The sequence below is a fragment of the Lynx rufus genome, unplaced genomic scaffold, assembly GCF_022079265.1.
Source record: "Lynx rufus isolate CCGP_SWC_20201006 ecotype Redwood Valley unplaced genomic scaffold, mLynRuf1.p SCAF_7, whole genome shotgun sequence".
In the NCBI taxonomy this organism is placed as follows: Eukaryota; Metazoa; Chordata; class Mammalia; order Carnivora; family Felidae; genus Lynx; species Lynx rufus.
Window position 1 is genome coordinate 24,097,273 of NW_025814889.1, and position 12,958 is coordinate 24,110,230.

General features: G+C 37.1%; 1 protein-coding gene across 1 annotated transcript in view; it reads left to right on the plus strand.

Annotated features, from left to right (window-relative positions):
• MYO3A (myosin IIIA) overlaps nt 1–12,958 on the plus strand; it is a 226,806-nt gene that overhangs the window by 136,811 nt on the left and 77,037 nt on the right. Inside the window, exon 18 of the mRNA XM_047066241.1 lies at nt 3,294–3,441. Coding sequence (XP_046922197.1) covers nt 3,294–3,441 — 148 coding nt within the window. The remainder of the gene's footprint in view (nt 1–3,293; nt 3,442–12,958) is intronic.

Here is a 12,958-nt window from a genome sequence, read left to right on the forward strand (position 1 = left end):
TCATGGTTCATGGGATCGAGCCCTGCATTGTTCTCTCTCCTCCCTTTGCACCTCTCCCACTCCCTCTCTTTCTCTCTCTCTCTCTCTCTCTCTCTCTCTATCTAAAAAAAAAAGAATAAAAGAAAGAATAAAAGGATCTATTAAAACTATGTTCTTCACTCCAAAATTTTAAAAATGGATATATTTCTACATACCCACCAAAATATTGTGCATGGTTGATTCCAGCCCCCTTGAAGACCATTAACAGACCCCAGGTTAAGAATCCCTGAATGAGGTCATCTCTAAGGTCCTCCTGGCTGTAACACACTATTAGATGAGTTAAATATCTCAGCAGGATCCTGTGGGATAGTTTTTTAAAAGAATAATAGTGTTGACTAAACCAGCATACATTTTCACTTTCTATTCAAAATAGGAATTTTCAGAAGTATTTGTATAGCTTTCCTTTTGTCAATCCCATCACACAAAGGGTCCTATAACTTTGTGTTCTGAGTTCAGTCAGTTCTTCCGAATACAGAGAGCATCCTTCACTTCCCAGCATTAGGTTGACAGCTGTCATTTCTAAATCACTTCCTCACACAACACTAAGCGTTAACCTAGGTTACGTAAATAGTGAGCACAGAGAAATGTTTGTACTCTCCTTTTTAAAATCACATGAAAATAACTGTAATGCATATATTTCTCAGAAGAGGCAAACTTTTGACCAACTATCTAGCCTTTAATGAACAGAGAGGTAACCATTATGGGGGAGCAGGAAAAAAAGTACATTTGGAATATTTAATTATAAAATAATATTTAAGATAGACTCCACCAAAGTCTGCTAGAACTGATACATGAATTCAGCAAAGTTGCAGGATACAAAATCAATGTACAGAAATCAGTTGCATTCTTATACACTAATAATGAAGCTACAGAAAGACAAATAAACAAACTCATCCCATTCACAATTGCACCAAGAAGCATAAAATACCTAGGGATAAATCTAACCAAAGATGTAAAAGATCTGTATGCTGAAAACTATAGAAAGCTTATGAAGGAAATTGAAGAAGATATAAAGAAATGGAAAAACATTCCATGCTCATGGGTTGGAAGAATAAATATTGTCAAAATGTCAATACTACCCAAAGCTATCTACACATTCAATGCAATCCCAATCAAAATTGCACCAGCATTCTTCTCAAAGCTAGAACAAGCAATCCTAAAATTCATATGGAACCACAAAAGGCCCCGAATAGCCAAAGGAATTTTGAAGAAGAAGACCAAAGCAGGAGGCATCACAATCCCAGACTTTAGCCTCTACTACAATGCTGTAATCATCAAAACAGCATGGTATTGGCACAAAAACAGACACATAGACCAATGGAATAGAACAGAAACCCCAAAACTAGACCCACAAACGTATGGCCAACTAATCTTTGACAAAGCGGGAAAGAATATCCAATGGAAAAAAGACAGTCTCTTTAACAAATGGTGCTGGGAGAACTGGACAGCAACATGCAGAAGGTTGAAACTAGACCACTTTCTCACACCATTCACAAAAATAAACTCAAAATGGATAAAGGACCTGAATGTGAGACAGGAAACCACCAAAACCCTAGAGGAGAAAGCAGGAAAAGACCTCTCTGACCTCAGCCGTAGCAATTTCTTACTTGACACATCCCCAAAGGCAAGGGAATTAAAAGCAGAAATGGACTATTGGGACCTCATGAAGATAAAAAGCTTCTGCACAGCAAAGGACACAATCAACAAAACTAAAAGGCAACCAACAGAATGGGAAAAGATATTTGCAAATGACATATCGGACAAAGGGCTAGTATCCAAAATCTATAAAGAGCTCACCAAACTCCACACCCGAAAAACAAACAACCCAGTGAAGAAATGGGCAGAAAACATGAATAGACACTTCTCTAAAGAAGACATCCAGATGGCCAACAGGCACATGAAAAGATGCTCAACATTGCTCCTCATCAGGGAAACACAAATCTAAACCACACTCAGATATCACCTCACGCCAGTCAGAGTGGCTGAAATGAACAAATCAGGAGACTATAGATGCTGGAGAGGATGTAGAGAAATGGGAACCCTCTTGCACTGTTGGTGGGAATGCAAACTGGTGCAGCCGCTCTGGAAAACAATGTGGAGTTTCCTCAAAAAATTAAAAACAGACCTACCCTATGACCCAGCAATAGCACTGCTAGGAATTTACCCAAGGGATACAGGAGTACTGATGCATAGGGGCACTTGTGCCCCAGTGTTTATAGCAGCACTCTCAACAATAGCCAAATTATGGAAAGAGCCTAAATGTCCATCAACTGATGAATGGATAAAGAAATTGTGGTTTATATACACAATGGAGTACTACGTGGCAATGAGAAAGAATGAAATATGGCCCTTTGTAGCAACGTGGATGGAACTGGAGAGTGTTATGCTAAGTGGAATAAGCCATACAGAGAAAGACAGATACCATATGTGTTCACTCTTATGTGGATCCTGAGAAACTTAACAGAAACCCATGGGAGAGGGGAAGGAAAAAAAAAAAGAGGTTAGAGTGGGAGAGAGCCAAAGCACTTTTAAAAACTGAGAACAAACTGAGGGTTGATGGTGGGTGGGAGGGAGGGGAGGGTGGGTGATGGGTATTGAAGAGGGCACCTTTTGGGATGAGCACTGGGTGTTGTATGGAAACCAATTTGACAAATTTCATATATTAAAAAATAATAAAATAAAATAATATTTAATTGCATTTTAAAGTAGTTGATTATAAAATAAACTCAAATACATTTTTGTCTTTCCCCAAATTACCATTTTTTTTCTATTAAACAATTATGAATGAATAACTTAAAAGTAAATAATGATTCTTTAAAAGAGGTGAAATGTTTTTAGCAAGATGTTTTAATTGTCCTAAAGTGAAAGACTAAAGACATCCTTACACAGAATTTTTGCTTTTCTGGTATGATTTTTATTGAATATATGTTTGTGGTCTTCTGAGTGCTGGCCAGGTTTTCCGTATGATTCATGACTCACTCGGGGCTGTGATCTCGTACCCACAAACCCATAGGAAAAAGTATAGGACAGGTTTCTGTAGTACAAGGAAAATCTTGTCTCTTTTACATATTAAAATTGATGCTACCTACTTTATGTTTTATGGAGGGAAACTTTTTCAATTAAGAAAATTTACACTCTGTGTCTTGGTAGGAGTTTCTTAGCTAAATCACAAAAGCATATTCTGAGACACCCTGCTTTCCATTCCCTCTTAAGAAAATAAGTAAGGACTCAATAATGCCTCTTTAATTTTCCAGTGGGAACGGTGATGAGCTGAGCATTGGCATTCTGGATATATTTGGCTTTGAAAACTTCAAAAAAAATTCCTTTGAGCAGCTGTGCATTAACATTGCAAATGAACAAATTCAGTATTATTTCAATCAACACGTGTTCACATGGGAACAGGTAAGTCGTCATGTATGTGTGTGTTACATGCAGAATTGTACTAATGAAGCAAGACTTAGATCATAGTTTTAGGGCCTTAAACATATAGACAAAGGAAAGATTTTCTTTTCTCCATGCCTGTAGTAAAAACAAAAATAAAACCAGAAAACAAGTATGAATTTAGTGTCTCCATATGAGATGCCCTTCCTTGAAAAACCAATGCACCCTTCTGCAAAACTTAGCAAGTCTGAGCCCTTATACACAAACAAGTTTCCTTTGGAAATTTAAGTCAGCAGATGTGTCCAACTGTTTCTCTTTCTGTAGACTGTGTAGCGAAACTCTGAAATTTAAATATCCATCTAAAATGCATTAAACTTCAGAATTCCGGTAACTAGGCAACAGAACACAAGATAATAGGTTTGATGCAAATGCCATGAAATGGCAATTTTGACAGGGTACAATATGTAATTTATGATTCAGCTTCAAAAATCAGAGACTTACTTGAATTGCATTTGGCAAAGCTGTAGTATTAAAATTATTTAAATTATTTTATCAAGTCTAAAAGCAGCAGTGGTCATATTTTGTGTCATTTAGTGTGTCATGTGTCTCCTGTAGATAATATCACATTGTTTTGTGCTTACTGAATAGAACTGATGTTTTTACTTAAATTTGAGATAAATGAGAGGTACATGAACTTCTTTTGATTCAAAATATTTAGGCTTATTGAGAATTTACTTTAAAATTGCATTTTGAAAACACTAGTCACAAAAGAAAACCTCTAGATATTAACATTTCTTAGGCCAAAAAAAGGGACAAAAGTGTAAGGTTTTACCTGTGTTTGCATAGCTCTGATCTACCCCAGGATCTTGTTCTATCAAATGTTCATTCCTCTCTTCTTTCTCACTCTGTGTCTCTCTCTCTCCTCTTTCTCCACTCTTCTCCATTAGCGCACGCAGTCCCGTAGCCTAGATAAATAATGAGATCTTTAAAAATTGTTAAAAACAAAAGCCTTTCTCCAACCTGCTTATCTCAGTAGCTATGGCCTTTCTCTTCCCTTCACAGCCAAGCTGCTTGAAAGCATATTCAGTATTCATTGCATTGTATTGATTTCTTCTCTACCTGAGTATACGAGTCTGTAGCATCTGGCTCTGACCTCGCCCACTCTCCTGGAATGGGCCTTCCTAATCTCATCAGTCATTAGTATCAGAAACATTTTAGTCTCTACATTATTAGCCTTTCTGTAATTTTCAACCCTGTTGATAAATTCCTGTTTCTGGAAAACCCCTCCTTTAGCATCCCTAATACCATCTTTCTGTTTCTCTGCCATCTTCCTGTCACTTCCTGTACCATCTCATAAATCAGTCGTTCTCAACCCTGGCTGCATATTAGAATCACTGGGTACTGGAAAATCCCAATGCCCAGACCCTGTCCCAGACCAGTTAAATCAGATCTCTTGGAATGAGACCCAGGCATCAACATCTTCTAAAGTTCCCAGTTTATTCCAATGTGCAGCCAAGGTTGAGAATTACTGTCCTAAATCTTAACTCACGAAAGAGTTCTATCCTCTACCCCTTCTCGTACTCACTAGGAAAGATCGTCCATTTCCATTCTTTCGATCACCCCCTTCATGCTAGTAATGCTTAAGCCCCCATCCAACCCACCTCTCTTTTTGAACTCCTGGCCTCCTTTTAAGGCAGCTTCCAGAACTTTATCTAGAATTGAACCCATCGTCTTTCCCTCTCACTTATATTCTTCCTCAGCAAGTGACATCTCTATCTGCCACTTACTCAAGCCAAAAATGCATTTCATTTCTCATTACTGAAATCCAGAAAATTAGTGAGACTTGTTCATGTTTCTCCCTCCTCTATGCTCCAGTAAAAATATTTGGTTTATATTTGTGCCTTTCTCACTAGGCTACAGACTCCTTGAGGTCAAGGATTATGTCTTAATTCATTTTGAATCTTCAGAGCTTGACATACAGCAAGTGTTCGAAAAATATTTATTAAATGAATGTCATCTTGCTTTAATGTCTCACAGTGTTCACAAGATCCATTCTAACCAAAGCCTGAAACAAGTGAATTTTGTTTTTTTCTTTGTTTGTTTGGACTTTTTGATGGGGATCTATTAGAATTACCTTCTTCATGGGACCAGGTGCATCTTCATGTATTTCCCATGTGATTAATTAGCAACTTGTGTTGGTAGGATTCCGTTATTTTTCTCTTTTGCAGGTTGAGGTTAGAACATGGTTTGATTGGAACTAGCCTTTAAACCAATGTACATATCTTTCAAAATTATTTGCTTTTCATTTTTTATAGGATGTTATAGTTTATAATCCACTTTGATAGCCTTGAATTTCAACCATGATCCTAATGCTGTTACTGCTTTTGTCTTTGGGCTTGCTACAAATGAAACTATTCTGGAAGACTCTTTTAAATATCCTTGAGAGGCTTTCAAGACAAAACAACTCAAAATTGTCCCTAGCAAATTAAGATTTCAACTAGAATCCAGGATTATACAAAGCAGTTTGAGGAATTGAGGCCATTCACAATCCTTTCAAATGCCTTTCTAGGGTAACTACCCAAGAATCTCTGCTTCATAATCTTATGGGACAGGCATTGGCAGCTGAGTGATCAGGTTGATGAATGTGTGATCCGCTGGATATGGGATTAGTCAGTGATTCTCTTGATTTTAACATGTGGGTGTACACGTTTGGGTTTTTTTTCCACTCTGTCACTTCTCTGTGAGTGCAAAAATTGTAACTGAGAAATGCTAACTATAGCTGTGTGTATTAGCTATCACAGGTAGAGAACACACAACACACTGATTTCTATAAATGAGAAATAGCTATGAAGCCAAATCATAAATTAAAGTTATGGTCACACTTTCCTTGGTGAGATATAATAACAACTTTCACCTGAGAACTCCTTCATTTAATAAAGCCATTATTGCTTATCCGTAAGACATACTCAGTTTCACGGACATTCAGATAATCTGGCAATCTGAGCAAGACACAAGCTTCAGCCAGCACCTTCACAGATGATACAACTTCTGCTTCTATTTAAACCAACAAACATTATCTTTACTGGCAGTCCTGCAACAATGGAACATAAATAAAGGTTTGCTGAAAACACTATTTTTTTTAAATTTGGCCCAAATTCAATTGACATGTAATACACAGTGGGACGCTCCAGCAAAGTTGGTTATGAAGGTATTTTCAATATTGTTTTCCCATTATTTTCCATTAAAACAATAATCAACAGACTACAGTAAAATATTTTTAGTGAAAGAGTTTATGTCACTGACCCAATCCATAGTTTGCTGAGTGGATAGTTTTAAGTAATACATAGCTCCTCAAACTTTTCTGGAGTTTGATGGTTCATAATATTTGAAGCTTCCATACTTTTCCAGCACTGGAAGAACCATTTTGTATATATTGATTTTAACAAAATTTAAAGGGACAATTTATATATGAAAACAATAGTTTGAAAATTAAATCACAGTCTGGTTTCCTGCGCCTACCTACAAATAGACAGTAAGAGTTTAGTTGTAATCTTTTGATATTCATGACTCAGGCTTTTCTAAATGAGCAGCAACTGAAAAATATATAATTTTCTGTTAATTTAATTAATTCCACAAATAAAGTATTTATATGTCAGCCTTCCCTATTACATTTGTATGGCATTATTTTGACACACACTGTTTACTCCCATATTTTTCAAAAAGCTTTTAGTGAAGCAGCTGAAAGGGCAGCGAACAAGTTACCACATTTCTGATAAGGGAGGCATCTTCTTACAATAACATTTACACTGAATCTCCACAGGGACTGTGTAGCCAAGATTTTGGTTTTGCTTGGTTGTTTTTGTTTGTTTTCAGGCATTCTTCCATGGGACGGAGAGCACAACAGTAGTCAAAGTGTGATTAAAGCTTAATTAAAGAGATTAAAGTTCTCTTCAAGGAGTCATGCTGATGCTACAGTAGTGGGTTTTGTCCTTTCTTTTAATTGTGCACTATGATACATCATTGTGGTATAGACCATGCAAAAGAAATGAACCCTGTTCCCTAGAAGTTTATGTTGTTTCAAATCAAGGGGACTGAACAGTCAACCACTGAAGAGTCACCAATGGGCATGAGTTTGAGGTGGAACAAACGCCATGTTCTTTAGGACCATCAGGCACCCAAGACATAGGTATCCTACGACGCATTGCTCTAGAATCCTGAAAATTCACTCTCCTTGCTTATACTCCTACTTATACCTAGGGTGAGCTTTCTTATCCATTAGTGCAGGACATCTTGCCAGCCATTAACTGAGCTGAAGTTCGTTTTTAAAGTGAGCTGTTAATACTTGTTCTGTACAAGGATAAGCTGTTACATACATCATTTATATATATATACCCGTGGGTTTAAAATTAAAAGTTGGAAGTCATTTTATAAGCAGGAAACCATTTACAGCACATAATGGAGACAATAACTGTAATTATGGCTCTGGCTTCTCTTGCAGAAAGTGATGTGTATGACTTTCCTCTCCAGCTGTTCATATCTCAAAGTTTGAAGCTTTTGAGATTTTGAATATGGGCTCCAACACATAATTTGTGGCAATTACAAAGAACAAAAATTCATTCATCATACAGTATCTACACTTTCAACTTTTTTTACGTTACGAAGTAAAAAGAATCAGTCATCACATAAAAAAAAAAAATGTGTGGGCAAACCCCTTAGAAATGCCTTCAAATTGTTTTGCTTACAAAGTGTGAATTTTTATTTCATATTCAAATTTCTTCCCTATTAAACCATATGTGTGCAATGGTGGTAGCATTTGTCTTATTTTAGTTCTCCAAGTGACAAAAGCCAATTTATAGGCATTTTCTTAAAACATTAAAACAACCATGCATTTAAGAAACAAATAGATACAACAAATCTTGCTTTTTAAGTGCTTGGCCAAGTTTTGGGTTACTGTTTGAGATCACATACAAATTTTCTGTAGACTCACGTACTGAGTATGGAAGTTGATATGCAAGTGACTGGATATGTGTGGAGCACCCCTACAACAGATCCCAGCTGTGAACGTGTGCTCCTCTCCCGCCGTCTCTTGGCAGGCAGCCTGTTGGGTTCCCGTGCCCCCCGCCCCATCTCTTGCTTTATACCCGTGTTGCACAGTGTGTTTCTCTTTCATCAGAGAAGCCGGGTCAACACCTTTAATGTGCTGTGGGGATTTGTGGTACTTATTTTGATAATTTGGTATTATTTTAAAACACTTTTTAAAAAATATTTTCATTATGGGGTGCCTGGGTGGCTCAGTTGGTTGAGGCTCCAACTTTGGCTCAGGTCATGATCTCCCAGTTCATGGGTTCAAGCCCCAGGCTCTGCACTGACAGAAGGGAGCCTGCTTCAGGTTCTCTGTCTTCCTCTCTCTCTGCCCCTCTCCCCTTCTCAGAAATAAACATCTAAAAAAATTAAATAAAAAAATACTTTCATTATGATAAAAAGTAATTTTGGAAGAAATACATAATAAGGAGGTTAGATCCATTCAATTACTGTAGTTTTCTACATGTGAGTTAAGAGCATACTTGACAAGCTGAAATAAAATTTTTTGGTAAACGTTTAAACATGACAGTAAAGGAAAAATAGTTTAAGTTGAAAGAAATCTTGGTATATGAAAACTACATTTCTGGATTCCTAATGGAAATTTCTCCTTATCCTAAGCCATTACCTGTCAGTAGAATATAAATTTGTAAGATCTTTTATGGCTTTTGAAGAGTTTTTAAGAATAGGTTTTATACACAAAACGTGACTAGATTACAATGTTCATCTTAATATACGTTGTTTCCTTTTCTTTCTGAAAAAAGAAGCTGCTCTAGGAAGCATCATTTAGAACTTTTCCTCCAAAGTTCATTAAATACATGTAAAATAAAATAAGTATATTTTTTTAGGAATTATCTACCATACTTCCTCATCAGGTTGCTTGTCAAATGGTAAATCAGTGACCTGTGTCTTCTCAAGTTACTGATGATCAGCATTCCCTGTGGCTTGCCACTAACTTTAACAAAAAAATCAACAGGATCATTGATATCAGCTTTGAATAGAAAGTACAGGAGGAGGGGCGCCTGGGAGGCTCAGTCGGCTGAGCCTGGGCATCTGACTTCGGCCCAGGTCATGATCTTGAAATTCAGGAGTTTGAACCCCACGTCAGGCTCTGTGCTGACAGCTCAGAGCCTGGAGCCTGCTTCGGATTCTGTGTCTCCCTCTCTCTCTGCCTCTCCCCTGCTTGTTCTCTCTCTCAGAAATAAATAAACATTAAAAAATAAGTACAGGAGGAAATAGATTTCAAATCATAATTACTATTTTACATCAAGAGTTTAGATTTTACAACATGCATATAACCACCTTGTTTTCTTCATTTTTAGTTTTTAAAAATATTTACTTGCTTCAGTGGAATGTTATTACTAACAATATTATAGGTATGTAGAAAGAGGGCGCTTAACCGACTGAGCCACCCAGGTGCCCTGTGAAAGAGAGCGAATGATAAAGTAAATGTAAAATATTAGCAACTGGAAAATTTGGGGAAAGGGCACCTGGGAGTTCTTTGTACTGTCCTTGCAACCTTTTAAATTTGGAGTTATTTCAAAATGAAAAATGGCACAGTTTCTTTTTTCTCTGTAATAATAAAAAAAAACTCACCTTGAATAGTGATAGCACCTTAAATCCTAGATTTTCAACCTTGAAAACATTTTTCTTAGAATGAGTAACTTCTTCTCAGTGGTTTCTTTCCGCTGTGAGCAATGTTTCCATAAATGCGTATACTCATGTGAACAGTTGGCGAGTAGGATTCTTTTACTAAAGGCAGACATCAGGGAATAAATGTGTTTATGTGCTTCTTTCCCCTTGCAAATGTTCTGTTAACAGAATGTGTATGCATCTATTCACTATGTTTCACAACACGTTCAGGCAGCGTGGGCATTTTGAAATGTTTGAACCAGAAGAAACCTAAGTAGATCATCCATATTTCGCAGATAAAAATGACTCGTTATGACTTGCTTGAAGTCAATGCCTAGTTAAACAAAGCCAGAACCCAAATCTGGGTCTTCTGATACATATCTGGGGTTTTTCTCACAAGCAAACAAATAAGAAAAGTTGAGAAGAACCAGGGACCTAACAAAATAATCTCTCATGCAGAAGAAAAGGGTGTTCCATTGATTTGAAAGAAAGGGAGGAAGGAGGAAGAAAGGGAGGGAGGAAGGAGAAGAGAGAGAGATAGAGGCAATCTTTCACATGAAAAGCCAAGGGGCATCCATATAAGGTAACAAAGAAGGAAACTAGAAAGAACAGTAGCACTGAGGCAGGTGGCAGTGGTAACAGATACTGTGACACTGGAGGAAGCAGAAACCCCCTAACAGGATAGATCTAGAACTAACTGATGGAACAACTGAAAAGGAAAATACAGCACGAGGGAAAAATTCCTAGGATGTGATTTCAGGGTTAGAATGGAAAGGCAGACAGACTCTTTGCTGTGCCCTAAAGGACAAGACTCTACCTTTTTGTCTATTTCTTCCTTCCCCAGGCCCACCTACTTTTAAACATACACATAGTAGGTGCTCCACGAATGTTTAAGGAATGTCAGTATGTGGCATCTTCTACAATGATCCATTCAGAATGCCACAAACCTGGGTGAATTCTTAATACCATCCTGCATCAAGTGGACTGTGTTTATAAAAATAAAAGATACTTGATTTATGACTTTCAAACAGCAAACACAAGAGAATAAATATTGAGGATCATTTATCCCAGCTGTTAAAATATTTATAGAATCTAAAATATGTGAAACTGCAGAACAGTGTCAGATGGTTGACTCACCTACACAACAGACATGACTTCATTTCATAGGTATAAATTCAGTGAAAGACTTGAATGCACCCTGTCGCTGCATACCCCCACCTTTTATAAAAGAAAAATACCATATGCGCCAAACTCCTTGATTGAAACCTTGGTGGTTTCAGGAAAATCTTTTTGAAACTTCATACTTAGATAAATCTGTCAGATGGTAGTAGAAAGTATTCTCCCACAGTAAAATGATAGAGTGATGCTTTCGGGGAGTAGGTAGCACCTGTCTTTTACATGGTGATGAAGTCTGCCTGTTTTTACAAATATGTGGAAATTTAATCAGTGTCTTCCTGAACAACCAATGGGCCAAAATGGAAATCAAAAGAAAAATCAAAGACCATCTTGAGACAAATGGAAATGAGAACACCACATACCAAGACTTATGGAATGCAGCAAAGGCAGCTCTAAGAGGAAAGTTTGTAACCATAAAGACATAATTGAAAAGAAAGATGGATCTCAAGTAAGCAAATCTAACTTGATACTTCAATGAAATATAAGAAGAAACAAGCTAAGCCCAAAGTTAAAAGGAAGGAAATAACAAAGATCAGAGCAGAAATAAATGAAATAAAGACTCAAAAGACAATAGAAAAGAATAATGAAACCAGGAGCTGTGTTTTTTTAAAGATCAATAAAATTGACAAACCTTTACCTGGACTAATCAAGAAAAAAACCAAAGAGGACTGACTCAAAAAATTAGGAATGAAAAAGAAAACATTACAGCTAGCTGATACCACAGAAATACAAAGGATCAAAAATATAGAAGAAATGGAAAAATTCTTAGAAACATACAACCTACCAAGACTGAATCATAAAGAAATAGAAAATATCACCAAGCCAATTACTGGTAAAGAGATTGAATCAGTAATCAAAAATCTCCTAACAAAGAAAAGTCCAGGACCGTATGGCTTCATTGGTGAATTCTACCAAACGCTTAAGAATACCAATTCTCCTCAAACTCTTTCACAAAAGTAAAAGAGGTGGGAACTTCAACCTTATTTTATGAGGCAACCATTACCCTGATACCAAAACCAGGCAAGGACACTACAAGAAAATTACAGACCAATATCCCTGATGAACAATAGATGCAAAAATCTTCAACAACATATTAGCAAACCAAATCTGACAATACATTAAAACTGTCATACACCATAATCAAGTGGGGTTTATTCCAGGGATACAAAGATGTTTCAGCACACACAAATCATTAATATGATACACCGAATTAACAAAATGAGGCAGAAAAGAGCTTTTGACAAAATTTAACATCCATTCATGGTGATAAGAAGTCTCAACAGGGGCACCTGGGTGGTTTAGTCAGTTATGCATCTGACTTCAGCTCAGGTCAGGATCTCATGGATTGTGGGTTTGAGCCCCACGCCGGGCTCTGTGCTGACAGCTCCAAGACTGGAGCCTGCTTGAGATTCTGTCTCCCTCTCTCTCTGCCCCTCCCCTGCTCATGCTCTGTCTCTCTGTGTCTCCCCAAAATAAATACACATTAAAAAAGAATTTAAAAAGTCTCAACAAAGTGGGTAGAGAGGGAATGTACCTCAGCAGAATAAAGGCCACATTGGACAAACTCACAGCTAATATACTGAAAAGTGAAAAGCTGAGAGATTTTCCTGTATGATTAGGAATAAGACAAGGATGCCTCCTCTAACCACTT